The 22,317-nt window shown below is 40.1% G+C and overlaps 1 protein-coding gene across 1 annotated transcript in view; it reads left to right on the top strand.

Annotated features, from left to right (window-relative positions):
• Nucleotides 1-22,317, top strand: part of LOC133523891 (lysosomal alpha-glucosidase-like) — a 55,930-nt gene that overhangs the window by 15,950 nt on the left and 17,663 nt on the right. Inside the window, exons 2-12 of the mRNA XM_061859645.1 lie at nucleotides 686-853; nucleotides 999-1,065; nucleotides 2,081-2,206; nucleotides 4,472-4,565; nucleotides 5,074-5,402; nucleotides 5,441-5,773; nucleotides 6,126-6,274; nucleotides 6,892-7,066; nucleotides 7,389-7,479; nucleotides 9,079-9,247; nucleotides 11,126-11,195. Of these exons, the coding sequence (XP_061715629.1) occupies nucleotides 686-853; nucleotides 999-1,065; nucleotides 2,081-2,206; nucleotides 4,472-4,565; nucleotides 5,074-5,402; nucleotides 5,441-5,773; nucleotides 6,126-6,274; nucleotides 6,892-7,066; nucleotides 7,389-7,479; nucleotides 9,079-9,247; nucleotides 11,126-11,195 (1,771 nt within the window). The remainder of the gene's footprint in view (nucleotides 1-685; nucleotides 854-998; nucleotides 1,066-2,080; nucleotides 2,207-4,471; nucleotides 4,566-5,073; nucleotides 5,403-5,440; nucleotides 5,774-6,125; nucleotides 6,275-6,891; nucleotides 7,067-7,388; nucleotides 7,480-9,078; nucleotides 9,248-11,125; nucleotides 11,196-22,317) is intronic.

Below are 22,317 nucleotides of genomic sequence, written 5' to 3'. Positions count from 1 at the left end.
AAGTATGGTATTTTCGTTACCCAACGGAAAATTGTAACGTATTGTTTTATCCCGCTCAGAATGAGAAGCTCTTCAACAAAAAAAAGGCTCATTTAGTAACCGCAATTGTTATCTCGCAGCGTTTAGGTAGGTACCTACATAGGTTTGAACTAGTTTTATTATGTAACAGAATCATGATGTTATTGCATGTAATTTTTTTATACCACGAGGAGACAAACATGCTTACGACTTGCCTGTTAGTAAGCGGCTACAGTAGCCTATGGGTGCCTAAGTCACATGTCTTGTCGACCTAGAATAGGACCAAGCTAACTGTAAACAGACTGCTATGATAAAGAGAGACAAGGTCACTATAACTGTACTTCCACGTTACAGAAAACCGCAGCCAAATAACACTAGACCCTACTCATAGTGTTCCTACCGGTGAGTAAGGTTGCCAGAGCTCAACGAGGATGCAGTGTTAGGATCGGTAACGCGCATGTCACTCCTCTGGAGTTGCAGGCGTACATAGGCTACAGAGACTGCTTACCATCAGGCGGGACGTATGATTGATTGCCACCGATGTATAAAAAAATGACAAATTTCAATGAAAATAAATATGACGTTTATTATGGCACTTCCACTTTGTCAAAGTCCATACAGTGTTAGCTTAGATGTATTCTAAAGATTTTTATATATATTGATCTAGATACCAGCGTTTTTCATCTCGACGCAACATCTGCCAGCGCGTCTGCGACGGCCTGCCGTGCTATGGGTCTGGGCTCATATTGGTTATAATTGTATGCGCGCTGTGCGCCGGCGCGTGGTGGGCCGTGTGCGGCGCAGTGGGCGGCGCGTGGGGCGAGGAGCACTACAGGTATGTCTGTCTCTGTCTCACGACAACTATAGGTTAATCAAATATTAGGATAAGTAATTCATTTACGATGTCGAAAAACTTACTTTTTTTGTTAAGGAATAACTTTTTGTCTTATGAAAATTATGATTTTTTTTATTTTCCATAGACGATTGTGGGAGCGAGCACACCCGGATAACGTGAAGAAACCACCCACTCCAATCACGTATGAAAAGGTAGGGCCTGTTTTAGATATAAGCTAGTTATAGTAATCATCTGTATATATCTTATCTTATCTTCTAATTTCCGGGGCCCTTGCGGATACACTTCGACCCATAGGGATCTTTTGTGTAGTTGCCCCCTAAGGAAATACCCATTAGCTACTCAAGAGCCTTTTTGACCATTTCCATGTGTCGGATGATGGAGCTTATGGGTAGCCTTTTGAATTCCTTTGGTTCCAGATAGCCTGCTCCAAAGTCCTTCATTCTTTGTCTGGCGAGGGCGTGACATTCACACATTAGGTGTGTTACTGTCTCTTCCTCTTCACCACACATTCGACAATCGGTGTTGTCAGAGTGTCCCATCCTGGCCAAAACCCCTTTGACCCCATAATGGCCCGTAATACCCCTGTTATAATTTGGAGTTGTCTCCTGCTAAGTTTCCATAGCTTTTTGCTCCAACCGGAGTCTACTTCTTGTATGAAGAGCTTTGAGTGCTTTAGACCCGTCAGACTGTCCCATTCTTTTTGGTGTCTGGTCTTAGTATGGTCTTTGATAGCCGTTATAATGGTTCCCTGTGAGAGCCCACTGTATATGTCCATTATGTATATTGTTATCTCAATAAATATATTTAAAATGAACATTCCATCGTTACGGAAATGTACATGTTCATTTTTATTTAATTCTATATTATCCTTAACTTATTAAATTAATTGTATATATAAATGTCAATGTATGACTATTACTGAATAAATGATATAATATCTAAAGTTTTAGCGGTCTATCGTGAAGCCGTAACAGGCAGACAGAATTCGCAAAATCGCATTTATAATATTAGTAGGGAAGTTAATGATTCTTTCGCAACTTGCTTAACGATGCCAGTTTTGCCGCCCGTGTGTAATTATACAATACAAATACTCTTTATTGTCCACCTCAATACAGAAAATCAAGAAGAGGTAAACAGGCGGTCTGGCTAAAAAGCGATCTCTTCCAGACAACCTTTAATTTTTATTTATTTCTTTTATATTTTTAGATATTGCCGGAATTCCGCTACCACGACCATAACAACCTGAGCACGAAGAACAAGCTGAACGCGACCGAACTGTCTAAAAAGAAGCCCGATCTGTACAAGAAGGCGTACACAGAGCGCCCGCCCGAGGTACTCACGTTAATATACACCTTTTTTTTTTTTTCGTTAAGAGGTTGTCAATACCTAAAGCGCGCACACTGTCTATTTGTATCGGAGTAAATGAGATAGCACTGTCACATGTTACTGGGCCTGGGCAAGGGAATAATAAGAAAATTATTTAAATGAAAAAAAGTGGATTATTAGTGTAATATTTGACTCGTTAGAGGTTTAGATATAAATGTTCTGAAATTGTGATTTTAATTGCAGACCCATAAGTCAAAACAATAAAGACATAGAACCGTTTAATTGTGATTTTAAGACCAATCTTTGCAATTATTTTCTATCGAGCCGATTTCGTTCAATCATGTATCGAGTACAACCACGGTCTTTGAAATATAATCAATATGAAAATATATTTTTCTTACTTGACTAAAACAAATCGTCTTTCTTAAAAAACTGTTTAAGTAACATTAATTTCAAGGACATTGGGTGTTGACAGCCCCTTAATTTGAAGGGTGCATATCTGAGCTTAAATTAAGTAACTTTCTCAAAGAAGTATTGTAATGAACTCCATTTCGGGGATAATCAATTATTTATTTTTATCTAATAAGGCCCTAACGAGCGTATGCCTTGGGCCTGTTTACATATTGATTAGTGTTTAGTACGAGTGTGTACATTTGCGTTTAGTAAAACGCTAATACTATCTCGGACGATTGATATTCGAAGTGACATTGATATGTCACAGTTTTCAATTGTTTGGTTTAATTAAATGTTATGCCCGTGTTACAACGCTATATGCAACATGTAATTACTTTTTATAATTTTTTTAATTAACTATGCCATTTAGTTACCTTAAACGTACTTACCCATACCCCGCGGAGTTAACGGAATTCAATAAAAACACGGTAAATGCGTAGATGCACTATTCGATACAAAATATGTCAAATCAATACATGAAAAACCACTTAAAGACAAACACAAAAACAAAACTAGGTACAGTCACGGACTTTAATCGTTGATCCATCTAAGGTTCAAGCTAGTTTATTTTCCTCGAGTAAGAGAGGGTATTTATTACAAATCTTGGGTGCAACATATTGTTTAGTTCGTTGACCGTAATAATTTTTAGCCGTGATTTCACATAATTTTCTCTTTTTAGATGGCCTACTATTATAGTGGCTAACAGATCTCTCAATTTTAAATGCTCGACTAACGCCTCCTCTCTTTTTCTCCATTCGGCCCCGTCCCTTGTCATTTCCTATCATCATCATCAACGCGAGGAAGGCCTCGCGTTGTCCCGGCATTTTTGCCACGGCTCATGGGAGCCTGGGGGGAGGGGGGTCCGCTTGACAACTAACTCCTAGGAGTTTTTACGAAAGCGACTCCCGTCTGACCTTCCAACCCAGAGGGTAAACTAGGCCTTATTGGGATTAGTCCGGTTCCTCACGCTGTTTTCCTTCATCGAAAAGTGACTGGTAAATATCAAATTATATTTTGTAAGTAAGTACTGAAAAACTCATTGGTACGAGCCGGGGTTCGGGAGTACGCGCGACCTCTGGGTTGCAAGTCGCACGCTCGTACTGTTAAACCACCAGCCCTTTTTCGTTTGTCATATCCTACCATTCCAATAAAATGCGTCCACTTGTATGGGATTACTTAAATCCGCCAATAGAAACAAGGAAAATCCGTTTCGAAAATCAGGCACACTAAAAAAACAATAAGTAACCCTGTGAACGCTGCCGTGCGCGGTGCGTCATTGTGAACATTGTCGGAATGCACGAAGGTTGACATTGGGCTGTAGCCGAGCGCGTCAGTTGACGTCTTTGGCGGTATAGGGTTAAGACCAGCGAGAATTCGAAATAGAGGTGGATTGTCAAAGAAAACTTTGTAGCCACAGTAAATTTACTGCAATCTTTCGACACATGATTAAAACTTTAAAAACGCCATTTAAGTTTGATCCTTATTTCTCACTGATATGTGTTAAATTTGTTAAATATCAAAAAGTAGCGCCATCTAATAGATCAAAAGCCAAAGGTATGGCGACATCGTTTCGAGCGATGGCGCCATAACCTTTAGGTTGTGCCCGGTAAGATGGCGCAAAGTTTTGATATTTGACAAATTGACTACAAAGTTTTCTTTTACAATACACCTCTATTTCAAATTCTCTATGTTAAGACTCAACAATATTAAAAAGTTACAAATGGTTTCACAAGAGCTGGTGCCAGATGTCTATAAATATGTTGATATTTAAGTTGAGTATGGACATAATTTATTTAGATACACATTGTATTACTTTAGGTTATGAGCGACATCTGCGCGCAGATCGAGGATAATATGAGGTTCGACTGTTTCCCGCAAGACGGCGCTAATGAGAAGGACTGTGTGCAAAGAGGTATTTACTCTTTTTTATTAATTTGTCGTCTTTTTATAGCTTTGAAGGCTAGTTAGTCTACTAAGGCGTGATAAACTGTCTAATATATATTTAAAATGACTATTTAATAAATAATAATAATGGCTGACAGGACGAAATAACAGCCGAAAAATTTGTCAATGTATTTATATATATGGCATGAAGTGGAATACCAAATCAAATCAAATATCGTTTATTTTAAGGCAACTAACGCCCAATAGATACATGCCTTACAAAGTGACATATCTACAATAAAAATCTTATAAACTAACAAAAATCATGTCGGCGACACAGTATACCGTTGCGGTGTATGATTCGGCAAATTCCCACGGAACCGCCGGACTACCCTTCGGCCAATACATGAGTAGCCGGTAATATTTTATGAACGTAACCAAACATTAGTGGCTACATATGTTAAGGCGACGGATCTTAGAACTTTTAAACCCGAATTTGTACAATTTAGTTGAGTAAATAAATGATTTATTTATAGGTTGTTGCTGGCTCCCAGCGAAAACCCAAGGCGCGCCATACTGCTACTACCCTCCACAATACGACACATACCGTTTCGCGAATATGACCGAAACTAAGCACGGTGCAACCGCGTACTACCAGCGCATGCGGCCTTCCGGCTACCCCGCCGACTTCGAAATAGCCAGGATGGACTTTAAGTACCTGTCTGACGATGTTCTCCAAATCAAGGTTGGTTGTGACTGCTGTAATTATACCCTGCGTCTAATTTGGGCAACGCGTCAGTGCCACATATTCTGTATACCTACTACTACTGCCCTCCGCAATACGATACATACCGTTTTGCGAACATGACCGAAACTAAGCACGGCGCAACCGCGTACTACCAGCGCATGCGGCATTCTGGCTACCCCGCCGACTTCGAAATAGCCAGGATGGACTTTAAGTACCTGTCTGACGATGTTCTCCAAATCAAGGTTGGTTGTGACTGCTGTAATTATACCCTGCGTCTAATTTGGGCAATGCGTCAGTGCCACATATTTTGTATACCTACTACTACTGCCCTCCGCAATACGATACATACCGTTTCTCAAACATTACCGAAACTAAGCACGGTGCAAACAGGATACTACCAGCGCATGCGGCCTTCTGGCTACCCCGCCGTCTTCGAAATAGCCAGGATGGACTTTAAGTACCTGTCTGACGATGTTCTCCAAATCAAGGTCGGTTGTGCTTGCTATATACCCTGCGTGTAATATAGCAAATTCAAGAGTGCCATATGCCTATTACTCTCCCCAATATACCACTTACCGCTTCGTAAACATGACCGAAACCAAAGATTCTTTGGTTGTACTAGATGATAGTCTAAGCCACTATCGTGCTACGACTCAATACATTATGCGGTAACTTTACTTTTGTCAAAAATTGACGTTTGGCAAAAATGAGTCCCACCGCGTCTCATGCGCCAGTATCTTTTCAAGGCTATGGTGCAGGCTAGGGGCAGTTTTTGACATTAATAAGTATGATGAAATAAGCATTGTAATGCTAATGTAATGTTTTGTATTTCTGTCACAGATCTATGACGCCGAAAACAAGCGCTTCGAACCCCCGTACCCTGAAATACCGATGGTCCCCGAACCTATCTCCAACCTCAAGTACCGCGTGCAGATTGAGAGCGCCACCGTTGGCTTCAAGGTCATAAGGAATTCAGATAACGTCACACTGTATGTATTTTAAGCTACTTTTAAGACTTACATTTAGATTTTAGGCCTAGGCCCTCTGGGTTGGAAGGGCAGATGGCAGTCGCTTTCGTAAAAACTAGTGCCTACGCCAAATCTTGGGATTAGTTGTCAAGCGGACCCCAGGCTCCCATGAGCCGTGGCAAAATGCCGGGACAACGCGAGGAAGAAGAGGAGGAGATTTTAAAACAACTGATGTTGACAATTTACTTTTAAGATAAAGGATCTATGGTAGATGTGTGCGTTCAATTTTGATTTGAGATAGTGCTAATTGGCTTACAGATATGACCCTTTTTGTATATTGCTGGTTTTTTGTATTTTCCCATTCAAAGATTCAAAGAATTTATTTGCGCAGAATACACGTATATACATGCAGATCATATTGGTACAAAAAAAAACAAAGTTCCAGTGTATTCAGTCTGCGTGCAGACATGCAAAGATTATAGATTATAGACATTCTTGTTTATGCTCGATGTTTCTCTTGCTATGTAATATAAACGAAATGTATAAAGCTAGAAAATATAAAAACGAGTAAATTGTGTTCTGATTTTCCAAGGAGTCTTGTATTTATTTAGATAATACATAAAACTACCCTTTTCCAGTATAAACACTCAAGACGTCGGCGGCCTCATCCTATCCGACAAATTCCTCCAACTGTCAGCCATACTACCCTCTTCTCAAATATACGGCCTCGGCGAGCGGCAGTCCCGGTTCAAACTCGACATGAACTGGAAGACGTATACTATGTTTAACTACGACGCCGCGCCTACTGAGAACGTAAGTCTGTCTCATTCTGTTACAGTAGGTAAGAGTGAGATGCCTTATATTCTCGGTTCAAACTCGACGTGAAAAGGAAGACGTAAGCTATTTTTAATTACGACGCCGCGCCTACTGAGAACGTGGGTTTATCTGTCTCATTATGTTACAGTAGGTAAGAGTGAGATGACTAATTATATCTCGATTCAACTTCTAAACCGACTAACAAGAAATGTGAGTCTATCTATAACATGCGGCCATCCTGACATAATGAGTCCCTTATGGTTACGGCCGTTGTTGCTTTTTCTCAAACTTGACTTACTTCAAATTACACTTGTTACAGACAAACTTGTATGGGACGCATCCGTTCTACTTGAATCTGGAGCCGAACGGGAACAGCCACGGCATGCTTCTGCTCAACTCTTACGCCATGGGTAAATAACTATAGTACAGTCAAGGTATTAAATATCGACACGGACAAAATGCCAAAAATATGTATACATACTTTAATGTATAGTCAATAAGGTCGTGTGTACATATTTTTGGCACTTTGTCCGTGTCGATATTTAATACCTTGACTGTACATTGTTGCTTTTAATGGACCTATGCTATCATTTGATATGGCAATGCAACTTTTTAAAAAGTTTAGTACTCAACAAGTAATGGAATTTGTATGCAATATTGCAGTTTGACATCGAGATGTTTGATGTTTGAGAACCTGCAATGTTTTAAACTTTTTATTTTTGACTGACCATAAACTACGCACTTTGCGACAAATTTTTAAAGTTGACTTTGCCGTCCTATTTTTGAGAAAAATATCAAACTTACAATTCGAAATTTTACGTTTGGTCCTAAGCATACAGTACCTTAATCGTTATAAGGTCATAACTTATTTAAATTCCATAAAATATTTGGCGTTTTTACATCACAGGTTTTGGCGTCATTATTTTACATATTACACCTTCTAAAACAAAGTACCTCGCCGCGTCTGTCTGTCTATATGTTCGCGGTAAACTCAAAAACTACTGAACGGATTTTCATATGGTTTTCACTCATAAATATAGAGTGATTCTTGAGACAGGTTTAGGTGTATAATTTTGTTTTGTGTAAGTCGTGCAAAGCCGGGACGCTAGTTCAACATATATAATTTTATTTATTTATGATAAAGTGAGTGGTTACGATTTGTCTAACAACATAGTTAATATAAGTTAAGATCATTGTGAAGGAGCGATTGTCTTTAAGCTCTTTCGTCGCTTTTAGGTAACTCTTGCGTTTCTACACACGCTTTACTTACAGAAGTATTTATAAAGGCGAATCAGTGAAACTTCTGACTTCTTTTATATATTTTTTGTTTTATATGACCCTTATACTTTATACTTCTGACTTGTACTATTACGGTTTTGAATGCAATATATTTGGTGTAATTAAATGTCGTGAAAAAGTCCTATAGTTTTAAAAGTTCATACTATAACATCATGTCTGTTGCATCCGGGCCTATAATATTTTTCACATAGGTTGGGTTCGGTGATAGCTGTCATCTCAATTCAATTTCTAACCTTAAAATGCCAAATTGTATTGAGACGACAGCTGTCACCCAACCCAAGCTATGTGAAAATAGTTATTTACGATACAAGTGCGAAAAATAGGAATGGAAATATTCGCACATGTATCGTACAACGTTTTACAGTACATATGACCCTTTAAATTTTCGACATAGTTACATAATGTGCTAATTTACGCACTAGTGCGGAAAAGTATCACCATATGTACTGTAAATATTATTTACAGTACATATGGTGCTACTTTATAGCACTAGTGCGAAAAGTAGCATATTACGTTACTGTGTCGAACATTTAAAGGGCCATATGTACTGTAAAACGATGTACGATACATGTGCGAATAGGTAATTCGCAACTCGTGTCGATCTAAAACACTCCCTTCGGTCGTGTTTTAATTTATCGCCACTAGTTTCGAATTTCCTATTTTTCGCACTTGTATCGTAATATACTAAAATCTTCGTTTTATTCAAACAGACGTAATACTCCAACCAGCGCCAGCTATAACGTACCGCGCGACGGGCGGCGTGCTGAGCCTGTTCCTGCTGGCCGGGCCGGCGCCCGCGGAGGTGGCGGCGCAGTACGCGGCGCTGGTCGGCCGGCCCGCCATGCCGCCCTACTGGGCGCTCGGCTTCCATCTCTGCAAGTAAGCTGGAGCTGGCCTATCTTTAACCTCTTAAGGCCCAGCCATAGAAATGAAAAATCCAAAATTTGCCACTGGAATTTGAACCTATAGTGCACGGAATACAGTAGATTTTAATTTGTTTGAAAATTGCCCGAAACAAAACAAATGCAACTCTGTCCTAATTGAATATGATTTAAATTTCATCGAACTGAATAAGTCCTATAGGTAGGACCTTGGGCCTTACGAGGTTAAGATAACCTAAGGATATTCTTGAAAAAATAACGGTTTCAGAATTATGACTAATGATAATCTGACAATCATTACATTATGACTTTCAATCATTATGTCAAACAAAGGGATCCGACACTTAATATTAATACATGTTCGATATTTATTTTTTTTCGTTTTTACTCTCATCTGCCATCGGCTTTCTTAGCCATAATCAGATTGTATCTATGTCTTTTTCCAGGTGGTGGTCCATTAACCACCATTCCTCTGGTCTAGTTCTCTCTGGTCTAGTTCCAAGATCTGCCACCTTTTGAGTCTTGTGATGTTACTGTTGTCGTTTAATATGTCTCTGGCAAGTTCGTTCTCATGATTTGTGAACCTATCCTTATATTTCTTTGAGAAGCTATTTACTTCCTCTTTGATGGTTGATATATGTAGGTAGTCAATAAGAAAAATACGTATTAATCATACAATGTCAGATTATGAACAAGCATAATAATAATAAGAAGAGTTAGTCTCGACCAGCACCTTGAGAGACTCTCGCTAGGTGGTTGGATCAAGGGTCAGATGCAGAAGGCGGTGATCTTGGACACGGCGCGGATAGTCCGCCGGTTCCTCTCTCTACGGCCCTGACCACCGGCAGCTTGGACCCTGCCCACCCTAGGTTAGGTTTTTAATATTATGTACATACCTATATATGTTTATGTACATGTCATATGTACATATACATGTTTTTGTATTTTACTTTTATATTCATGATATAAAAAACCTAACATAAGAAAAAAAAATAAAGAGAATAATAACAATAGATTTAAAAATTAAATTAAAGTAAATGAAATTCAAATTAAATGTCACATAATTCTCGACTCTCAAAATATGCATAATTAATCAGCCATTTCTTTAATGTTCTATATATAGAGGCAAGGAACAGACTCTCCTTAGGCAGAATTGTTGCAAAAAGTGTCCAGCTGTCAGCTATAAATAATAGTTCCAAATCTCTCCAGAGTAGCTAAGAACTTAGGCGTTATTGACGGAGTGAAGTGCGCTGTCTATGATTAGATTTTTTTCTCAAATATTCTAGATATTGTAGCGCCACCTATTTATGTTTTTTTTGTCGGACACTTTTTGGTATATGGAGATTTTGTTCCTTGCCTCTACCTTCCATAGTTCTATAAAATGAGTTATTATTTTCTACGTTTTGTATGTCATTTGGGATAGCATTGTAGATTTTCGGACCGATTACATAGCTGGTTTTGGTAGACTTAGTTAGTCTGCATTTGGTTATAGCTAGTTTCCCCCTTTGTCTCTCAAACATCGCAGGTGGTCGAGCCTTAATGGTGACTGATGTTAGTCCTTGAATTTTACTAGCAACCATTCTATGCAACTATTACCACAGGGGGTATGTTTATGTTTGTGTTCGTCGGCCTCCACGCTCGGTTTGAATCTGTGCAATCAAGGATCGGTTGAACCACTTGCACCAAACTGTCTGTCACCGTTGAAGCGTTCGCTAAATTTTATTCTATGGCAAGTTTCATACTTCACTACTGAATGACGTTGATCAGTCTACTAACAATAAGTAAATAGTTTTAATGCTGAAAATTGTATGTACCTCAATCAAGGTTTATACCTTGACTTGAAATCTGATCTGATTTTACAATAACGTTGTTTCAGATACGATTACGGCAGTTTGAACGTGACTCGAGATGTGTGGCAGAAAAATAGAGATGCTGGCATTCCTTTTGTAAGTTACCCTAAAGGCCTGAAGTGAGCATATTATGTTAAATGTTAATTATTTTGGCCAATATACATGATGGACTAAGGCTGGGAACCGGTTTTGAAATTACCGGTAAAACCGGTTTATTTCGGTTTTCCTCCGAACTTTTACAAGAACGCGAACGTTTTAAGAACTTTATTGTAACCTAAAAAACCGGTTTATTCAACGAGCGACGGCCGGTTGGCCTGGTGGTGTCACGTAAACATAAACACCGACATATATAGGACGAAACCGGTTTATACTGTTCTAAATATTATTATTATTATTATTATATAATTATAGGCGAGCAGCTATTTAGCTGATGAGCCTATGTCACACAGTGTCCTGTATTATACAGTTCAAAGTTTGTAAAGTCGTATCACATCACTAAGTAACATCAGTCTAACTTATTGTTTAAAAGCCACTTGTCCAATCTGTTTTTAAAAACATTGACCGAGGGAGCAGTTACAACACTATCCGGTAAACGGTTCCAAGCCGCCACGACACGGTTGGACAAAGAATGATATGCAGCTTTAGTAGTAGTGGGAGTGCGAACAATTCTTAGGCTGTGACCTCGGGTCTCGCGGCTGATAGTTCTTTTGTTGATTATATCGTGAATGTCGGGGAGGTTGTAACAGTGGGTAACAATCTTAAAACACTCGATAAGGTCTCCTCTCGCTCTCCTGGCTTTGAGTGTGGGCAGCTTCAGTACCTTTAGCCTTTCTTCATAAGGTAGGCGTTTGAGCTTAAATGGAATCTTGGTGGCTCTTCGCTGCGCACTCTCTAAAAGGTCAATGTCTTTGACAAAATAGGGATTCCATACTTGGAAAGCATATTCGAGCAAAGGGCGGACATATGTTTTATAAATTTTGATAAAAACTTCAACAGATATGCATTGGAAGGAGCGTTTTATAACATACAAGAACGAATTTGCCTTTTTGACTATATTATTTATGTGCTCACCCCACTTCAGGTTATTTGTAACTGTCACACCGAGATCCTTTTGAGACGTCACCGCTGCAATTGGCGAGCTTCCTATCGTGTATTGGACCATAGGGTTTTTTTTACCAAGGTGCAGAACTGCGCATTTGTTAACATTTAATTTTAATATCCACTGCGAAGTCCACTCCGTTAACCGATCCAAATCAGATTGCAGCTGACCAGAAGAAACATGAGGGTTAGCGAAGAACTTTCCATCATCTGCAAAGAAGCACGATTCTGACTCTATTAGTGCTATTAAGTCAGTCACAAATATTCCAAACAGAGTCGGAGATAAGACAGATCCCTGAGGTACTCCACTCAGCACATTTAGTGGTTGAGACAGGCAGTCACCGACTCGCACACTGAAGGTTCTGTCTGACAGGTACCCTTCTATCCATTTTAGTAGCTTTCCACGGATTCCAAAATGATCTAATTTCAAAAGTAGTCTCTGATGAGGAACCTTGTCAAATGCACGTTCAAAGTCTAAATAAAGAATATCTACTGGAAGGTTACGGTCCATACTTTGGGTCCAACCATGTACACAGGTTAAGAGATTGGTAACTGTAGATCTTTTTTGTACAAAACCATGCTGCTTCACTGATATTAAGTTTTCCCTATTGAGGAAACCTGTCAACTCCTTACATATAATTTTTTCCATACACTTGCAGATAATGCTTGTGAGACTTATTGGTCTAAATTTGGACGGGTCGGTCTTGTCACCATTCTTGAAAATTGGGGTTACTAGAGCATGTTTCCAATCCCGGGGTATACAACCAGAGGTAAAAGAACAATTCATAACTTCTGCCAGTTTCGGGGATATCACAGCAGCAGCTTGCTTCAATACAATGCTTGGAAAGCTATCAGGGCCAGCAGCCGAGTTGACATCCAAGGTGTTCAGAACATCAAAAACTTGCTTTGGTGTGAAAAGTATGTCACATAGTGCGGTCTGAACACGAGCCACCTTATCGACTATAGGATGTACAGTGAAATCCGGTTCCTGGGAGTATGCTTTATGAAATTCAGCAGCAAAAGCGTTGGCAATGTCTATGGGGTTGGTAAGTAGATCTCCACTGGCACTTTTAATTGCAGGCGGAATTTCCACTCTGGACGCACTGAGCCTGCGAATGTGAGCATAGAATTTCTTGTCACCATTTGATAATATGTTATTTTCATACCGACTTCTACTCTTCCTAGTCTCTGCAACACACTTGTTATTAATGGCCCTGAATCGGTCATAATCCTCATCTGACTTGCTTACTTTATAGGAGTCCCATCTTAATCGTTTTTCTTTAGTAAGAGCCACTATGTCTTTATTGATCCAAGGTTTGTTGTATTTATTCTGTTTTACTGTAACAAGAGGAGCATGCTTTTGAATATTTTGTGTAAGAATAACTTTAAATTCTGTCCATAGTGTGTCTAAAACAGGCTGAGTTGTAATAGGCAAGGCGTTCAGATCCTTGCAAAGATCATGGCAAAAATTTTCATAGTTGATACGATGATAAAGCAACTTCTGCTTAATCCTAGGGGCATTTCGCTGAGCCAACAGTTGCATTTTGAATGTCAGTACACAGTGGTCACTTTTTCCAATAGGAGGCTGATGAGTTACAGAAGAACAGAGAGAGCTATCATTAGTCATAACAAGGTCAAGCAGGGAAGGCGCATTATTGACGCGGAAGCGAGTCGGTTCAGATACAAGCTGGTGTAGGTTACTGTCTAGAAACATTTGTTGGAAAATTTCAGCAGCTCCTGACAATTTCTGCACAGCGCACAGTGGCCAGACAATATCAGGGTAATTAAAATCGCCAGCAATAATGAGAGTGTTGTTTTCTGACGCCAAACGCAGATTTTCAAGTAACTTGGAGTCCCGCGTCAGCCAGTCGGGTTCATTGTCCGAGCGATACACACCAACTACAAGGAAGTGGTACGAGTCAAACCTAATATCCAAGTAGAGAGCTTCAGCCTCATCACACATGTAGTTCAGGTTTTTCCGAGCTATAATTGGAATGCCATTCAAAGAGTCTCTGACGTAGATAGCGACCCCACCACCTCGCGTTTTGCCGCCCAGCAACCTCGGGCGCCTTAGCCTATCTCGCCTATACAGACTATAATTAGGAATGGCAAAGGTGCAATTTCTATCTCCACCATGAAGCCAAGTCTCTGATACGATTACGATAGCTGGATTGCTCCTGTTTACTTGCAGCAGGAATAAATCAAATTTAGAAGGAAGAGAGCATAAGTTGGTATACATAAAGGTCAGGTCGTTGTATGGGTTGCGGTTGGCTAGTTTTTTAAATTAATGATTTTGGGCACTCCGCTAACATACTTAATAGTAAGGTTAGCCTCACCTCGCTCTGTCCGTTCCTTAAGCTTTTGCCGCAGGTCCGCAAGCTCTGCCCGCTGCAGGGGTGTTTTGTCATCGTATATTCTCACCTGCGGTCTGGCCTTCGATTTGTTCTTGAGTACCTTGACCGCATCCTGACGAGACTTCAGGATGACTTTGATCGGACGATTCTTATTACTTTCACGACGTCCTAGACGAACTGCCTTAACAAAAGCACCCTCACTGGTTGCCTCACTCAGAATCTCCCGCACAATAGAGTTGTCGCTTGATACCGCTATGTTGTTATCATCTGAAGCAGACTCAGTGACGCCTACTATAATTACATTGCACGATCTGCGTTCCCGGTCCATCATTTCAGCAATTATGTCGTTTGTTCCTTGGTTCTGCCCTTGAGTGGCAGCAGCTGCACTCGGAGCTGAAGATAACTGCTTCCTGATATCGGACAACTCCTCACGCACCGCGTCATACGACTTTATAAGCTGAGGTACTTGGAACAAAGCCTCCCGACATGGAACACACAGAAAAAGCAGGGTTCGCTTAGCCTTTAGACCCATCACTCTAGCCTCACTACTCGTCAGATTGCTGCATGCTGAGCAAACATTCCGTTTACACCCATCGCATTGTATCGCACTATCATCATTGCTACAGTCCCCACTGCATTGAAAACACTTCATTTTAAATTGTAAGCTACACGAAAACAAAGAAATAACTGCCCCAAGGCGATTATTTAACGTCACTTTTTCCACGAAAATCTCGCGACACTACACCACACCCAGTGTTAATACATCAAAAGACGGCTTTTGGAAGGGTTTAAGTCACTGATAATTGAGATTTAATCACTTTAACTATATTTAAACATTAAATATGATACGACGCATATTTCGACACTGTTCACTTATTTGAGGGTAGGTGAGAAAAAAAACTAGAAAATATGATAACTGTTCTCATAAAAACCGGTTTAAATTACGGTTTTTCTAGCGAAACCGAAGTTATAAGGTTTTGCGCTAAGTACATGATAACGGTTTGGAAATTTAACCGGTTTCCGAGCCTTGTGATGGACTAAATTACTTGGATTCAATGACTGACGAAAATACTTAGTTTATAAATAAGGTTTAACCAACAAATACATATAATATATTGATTAAAACTTTCACGATTTTTACACATTATTAACTCAAAAAAAACGGGACTTAATCGCGTATTAAGTTTTAAATTTACCTCTGACGTTTCGAGGACGGCGTTGTCCCCGTGGTCTCGGAGAAGACTGGCTAAAGTTGACATCAACATCTTCTAGCCGCGCGAGTTTTTCCAACGCACTTGGTCTTGTTTATTGACTTGCGCACGACAAATGGTACTCTGTCGACACACAACTCTAACGATATTCATTTTCGCTTACATATACTAATGATTGGATTCCATTTTTTGATTTTTCAACGTGATTGTTCAGGCGGTAAGGATGCTTTTGGATGAGCCGGGAATTTAAAACTCAAACAACGTGTTCTCTCGATGCTTCTTTATTCGACACTAACTTAACAATATATGGATGTGGACTGTATATATTTATCTATAACTAGGTATGCACTCGCGCTGCTTAGTGTAAGGCCTGAGTGGACGCTCGAGTCGGGCGTGCAGCGGGGCGGGGCGTGCGGCGTGCATGTTAAACAAATGAAACTCATACTGGTGTCCTGAGTGGACGCTGCTCAAAGCGAATGCCGAGCGGGCAAGTTTGCGGGCAATGCAGCGTCGAGCGGGGCGTCGCGGTGAGGTTCAAACCTGTTTGTGATTTGCAGCGGCGATAAGAGCGTGCAGTCATGTCGTGCAAACAAATAATTATTGAAATACAATATAAACCAGCATTTTGGCTATCATTACAAAAATAGACTGTTTAAATAAATGGAAGGTAAATTAAAGTATTTATTTTCACTTTTAATCCATTGCTTCTTAAGGTTTCGTATAAAGTGGGAAATTCTCCAAACCGTCTTCTTTGCTTCACTACGACACTAGGACCTTGCTTTGTAGAAAAACGACACATTTTGAGCCATGAAGTCTCTTCTAAAAAGAAATCAAGAATGTCGTCCGACGTCGATGCCATGGTGAATGCGACCGATTCACACGAGCGGTGAGCGTGCACTGAGGCCACTCACTGGACGCTCTATCTCACGCTCGCCCGCCCCGCTGCACGCCCCGCCGAACGCTCCGCTCCGAGCGTCCACTCAGGCCTTACACTTAGACTAATTTGGACATTCCGCCCGCCAAGAACATAGTTCTTTATTTACACGGCAAAATCTCTACAATAACTACAATAAATATGTTAAACATAACACAGTCGGAACTTAAAACTAATACAAATGTAAGTTATGTATAACATCACTTAGTTATTACACATAATTTGCTAACTGGACGCTTCAATATCCCTGATTTACATTTTACAGTAACAACTCTTGTTATATTGTCAGGCCCAGTATGTTTTTGAATGATTTTGCCTAAAATCCATTTAGCTGGAGGTACATTGTCCTCTTTTAAAATAACAACGTCATTAAGCTCAGGTTCGGTAGTAATATTAGAATTCCATTTATATCTCTGACTAAGGGTTACTAAATATTCTTTGTACCACCGTTTCCAAAAATCAGATACAATTTTTTGCGTGAAGCGCCATCGATCTAAGCCACTTACATTACACTCAGTATTATATTCATCAGCTATATTTATCAATGGTTCACCTACCAAAAAGTGACCTGGTGTCAAGGGTAGAGGGTCGTTTGGATCATCGCTCAATACGGATAGAGGGCGAGAATTCAAACACGATTCAACTTGCGCCAGGACCGTCGCTAACTCCTCATAGGTAAGTGTACTATTTCCTATTACCTTCCTCAAATGCCCTTTTGTACTACGAACTCCAGCTTCCCAAAGACCGCCGAAATTGGGAGCGTGCGGAGGGATGAAGTGCCATGTCGTGTGCTCTAAAGTAAGTATAGCTGCTATTTCATCAGGTAATGATGATTTAGCAGTGTTGAACATGTCTCTCATCTCTCTGTCAGCACCAGTAAAATTAGTGCCATTGTCACTATACAAGTCTTGGCAATAACCTCTCCTTGCAGTAAAACGCCGGAATGCAGCAATGAAACCCTTGGCTGTCAAATCTGTAACTGCCTCGAGATGCATTGCCCGGGTAACCATACACACGAACAGACATATATAACCTTTAAAAGACTTAGCTCCTCTACCTGGTGAAAACCTTATATTTATAGGACCACAGTAATCTACCCCCGTGGATTTGAAAGGCTTACTGGGTTTCATTCTCGCTTCAGGTAGAAGTCCCATTAGAGGAATAGACTTCTTGTTAGAATATCTCAAGCACGTGACACATTCTCTATAAACCTTCTTAGTACGATCCTTCGCTTGCAATATCCAATATTTTGATCTTAAAAAATTTAACATTAATTGAGGACCGCCATGCAAAGTACGATGATGAGCATCAATAATTAAAAGCGTGGTAAAATGATTTTTACCAGGCATAATCACCGGATGTCTTGTATCGTAACTTGCATCAGACTGTTCTATTCTGCCGCTAACTCTTAACGTCCCCTTTTCATCTAAAAAAGGACAAAGAGTGCGAAGACAACTCTTTTTAGGCACAACTCCTCGACTCTTTAACTGTTTTATCTCATGAGAAAACTCTTTCTCTTGAACTTGATTAATACACGACAGCAAAGTCTTATCTATTTCCTCAGAAGTTACAAATTTAGGTAATTTAGCTCTCTCTATTTTTGGCAATTTTAGATTTAAAACTCTTCTACAGTATGAAATTACTTTTAACAATCTCGATAATGAAGAAAACCTCGACCAGATTGGGGTTTCTTCATCAATATGGGATACAACAGTTAAAGATGCGACTCTTTCCTCCTCATGTGTGTCTTCTACGATTATGTCGTCTTTCTCAAAGTTAGATTGAGCTAGCCATTGCGGACCATTCCACCATAATGAATGGTCTAGTAAATCTCTTGGTTGTAAACCGCGAGATGCACAGTCGGCAGCGTTAAACTCAGTAGGTACATGACTCCATTGCTCAAACTCCAGTATATTTAATATCGTGGACACTCTGTTACTCACAAATGTACTCCAACGAGATGATCCTCCTTTGAGCCAGGCTAGAACTATTGTACTGTCTGTCCAGCCGTGTAGATTCTCTTTTGGTACGTCCATTACCTGTCCAACTTCAGATATGAGCTTCGCTGCTAAGGCTGCAGCACACAGTTCAAGTCTCGGAATGGAAATTTCTCTCTCTGTTGGGGCCACTTTTGTTTTAGCTGTTATCAAGTGTACGTGTACGCCATTTACCTCATCAATCACTCTTATGTATACCGCTGCTGCAAACGCTGACTTTGAAGCGTCTGAAAAAACATGCAGTTCTATCTTTGAGCTTGGCGTGGCGTTTAGCCATCTTGGTATCGCCAGCTGCTTAAGATCTGTCAATGCCTCTCTGAATGACAGCCACTCACTCACCAACTCTTCAGTTAACGGACAATCCCATTCTAACCCTGACTTCCACAACTTCTGAATGAAGATTTTGGCGACAACCACGACTGGAGCAATCCACCCAAGTGGATCATATAACCTCGCTACATCAGACAACACTTTTCTCTTAGTAATTGGTTCTTGAACTTTGGATAAATTTAGCGTGTATTCAAAATTATCAGTTTCCCTATTCCAGCTTACTCCAAGAACCTTCATCGTATTATTCAGTTTTAGGTGCACTGTCTGATCTGATAACTCTTTATTCCCTACAATCTTCTCCAGTACAGGTTTAGAGTTAGTATTCCATTTCTGAAGTTCGAAACCACCAGATCTCATCAACTCATTCATCTCGTCAATTATTTTTAGTGCCTCAGTCTCAGTTTCAGCTCCGGTAAGTAAGTCATCCATGTAGAAGTCTCGTCTTGTTATTCTCGCAGCTAAAGGATACTTACTCTCTTCTAACTCTGCAAGTTTCTGTAATGACTTAACGGCCAAATACGGCGCGCAAGCTGTCCCAAATGTCAATCTCAGTAGTTTGTAGTGCTGTATAGGCTCTGATCCATCTGACTTAAATCGCCAAACAATTCTCTGGAAATCCGTGTCTTCCTCTGCTACACGAACCATCCTATACATCTTAATGATATCTGCGACAAGGCAGATCTTGTGACTCCTAGCTCTCATTAAAATGTGTCTCAAATCTTGTTGTAATTTAGGGCCAACAAGGAGGTCGTCGTTTAAGGATACGTTGTTGTCTCCCTTACTCGAAGCATTATAAACAATTCTAAATTTTGTCGTCTCCTTGTCCTCCCTGATAACGGCGTGAAAAGGAAGATACACTGCCTTAGGATTCTCTAGCTCTCTCTCACTTACTGCTCTCATGTGATTAAGACTTAGGTATTCTTCCATGACCTTGTTATACTCTTCTCTAAGTTTAGGTTCTCTCAGTAACTTTCTCTCTAAAATCTCTAATCTCTTGATAGCAATTTCTTTAGAATTGCCATATTGACACTTAGGGTCCTCAGTTGCGAATGGTAGTCTTACTACAAGCCTACCCTCGTCATCTCTCACAGTCGTTGAATTAAAATAGTCCTCACATTGTTGCTCACTCTTAGTCATGTCCTTTTTAATCATATTAGGCTCGTTCTCCATCTCCCAAAACCTTTTCAATAAGTCATCTTCCTGAATATGAACATGCATACTAGTAAATCTAGCACTCACCTCAGTCTCAGATCCTTTCACTGCTCGTCCAGACACGATCCAACCGAGCATCGTATTTTGAGCTATCATGGTTCCATTGCTCCCCTCTGAACGCTTCTTGATCAACCCCTCGAGTAATATTTCTGCATACACCTCGGCACCTAGAAGGATCTCAACCTTACCTGGCGTTGTATACGCAGGATCCGCTAAAGGTAAGTCTTCAATCTCTGCCCACTTAGGCACGTTAAGCTTGGTGGCTAGAAGCAAAGCAGTTAAAGAATGTAATACGAAAGCACATACTTCGACTGAACTCGTCGGGTCATGGCATGACACTATGCTAAATGAAACCATGTGTTTAGTATTCAAACTACACTCCTCTAGCATTGACACCGAAGTACTTATAGGTCTACGTTTGAGACCAAGTAATTGAACAGTTGACTCAGTAATAAAGGAAACCATACTTCCTTGATCAATTAAAGCTCTAATAGTTTGTTTACAACCAGTGGAATTAAATACCTTAACTCTAGCTGTCGCGAGTAGCACTCGATTAGGTTGAAGCGCACCTCTCGAAAACGCTGCAGTAATATTTGTATCACCTCGTGTTGTGCTCGGTTTCTCGGATAGGGGTACACTCGGTGACGCTGATGACGCAGCAACCTCACTCGTAGCTCTCGCCTCCTGGTTGGTATCTCTCTCAAAGTGAAGAAGAGTGTGGTGTCTCCTTCCGCATTTACGGCAACTCGACGTTTGACGACACTTCATTGCAGAGTGTGTAGGCATCAGGCAGTTAAAACACAGCCTATTGTTTTGCACAAAATCTTGACGTTCTTTGGGCGTCATGGAACCAAATTGCTTGCAGTGATAAACGTGATGAGTCTCATGGCACATAGCACACTCGATGTCACTCGTCTTGATTTTATTCTCGATAGCAGTGTGAAATGTTTTAATCTTAGCTGCAGGCTTAGCTGATTGTGCTGGGCGGGACGTGTTGGTGTCAATCATCTCTAATGACCTGAATCTGTACTCTAAAAACTCACGCAATTGCTGCCAGGTGGGTAAGTCATCGCCGAGCATATTCAAATGCTGCTCCCACTGCTTAATAGATTCAGCGTCCAATTTTGTAATCACCAAATACACGATAATTGCGTCCCAAGTACTCGTGTTAATACCCATATTCTGCAACGACTTCAAACATGTTGACGTGGTGTCCAATAAATGCCTCACTGCGTTAGAAGACTCCGTGTGTATTTTCTTGGTCGAAAATAAGCTCCTCATAACAGCATTACAGTTATATCTCTTGTTATCATAACGTCGAACTAATTGTTTCCAAGCGTCATCATAATTTGCATCGGTAGTCGAAAAATTACTTAGTAAACTCAGCGCCTCTCCAGATAAATTGCTTTTCAAATAATGCATTTTTTGAACCGCCGTAATATTCTTATTTGTGTGGATTAACGAGGAAAACATATCATAAAACGTTTGCCATTCTTCATATTTGCCACTAAAAGTCGGCAAAATAATGCGAGGTAATTTTAATTCACAATTAACATTTTCATTGGCAACGGCCATGTCACGAATTTGCGGTAATGATTGTGCATTTGTTTGCAAAAACGTTTTCAAAGCTTCCCGTAAAGCCGTTTTATATTGAACATACAACTCCTCAAACTCCTCATACTTCTTTTGTGTAAAATATGTATTCGTTCTCTCTCCTGACGCGTTGGAAATAATCGCCTTATGTCCGCTTTGAAACTCGTTAAATTGTTGCTCAAGTACTTCAAGTCTAGTTTCTAAATACGGCTGTTTAATTCTCTCTTTAGGCGACTTTTTATAGTTCTTCTCCGATGTCTTCAAATTGCTGATTAACTCCTCTTGATAACGAATAAGCTCTTCTAATGTAGACATGATGACTCGCACAACTCTCGAATGTTCATAGATATAAGTAGGTAGATAACTTAGCACTCAGATGAAAATGTCTCAAAAACTCGGTTTATATTGCTCAGTTCAATATTATAACTCACTCATAATATTAAGCGTAATAAACTGTAGCGAAAAAGTCACAAAAATCACTTATAGACA

This window comes from Cydia pomonella, chromosome 12 (assembly GCF_033807575.1).
Source record: "Cydia pomonella isolate Wapato2018A chromosome 12, ilCydPomo1, whole genome shotgun sequence".
NCBI classification, from domain to species: domain Eukaryota; kingdom Metazoa; phylum Arthropoda; class Insecta; order Lepidoptera; family Tortricidae; genus Cydia; species Cydia pomonella.
The sequence above is the reverse complement of the archived record's forward strand: the minus strand, read 5'-3'. Positions and strand labels throughout refer to the sequence as shown.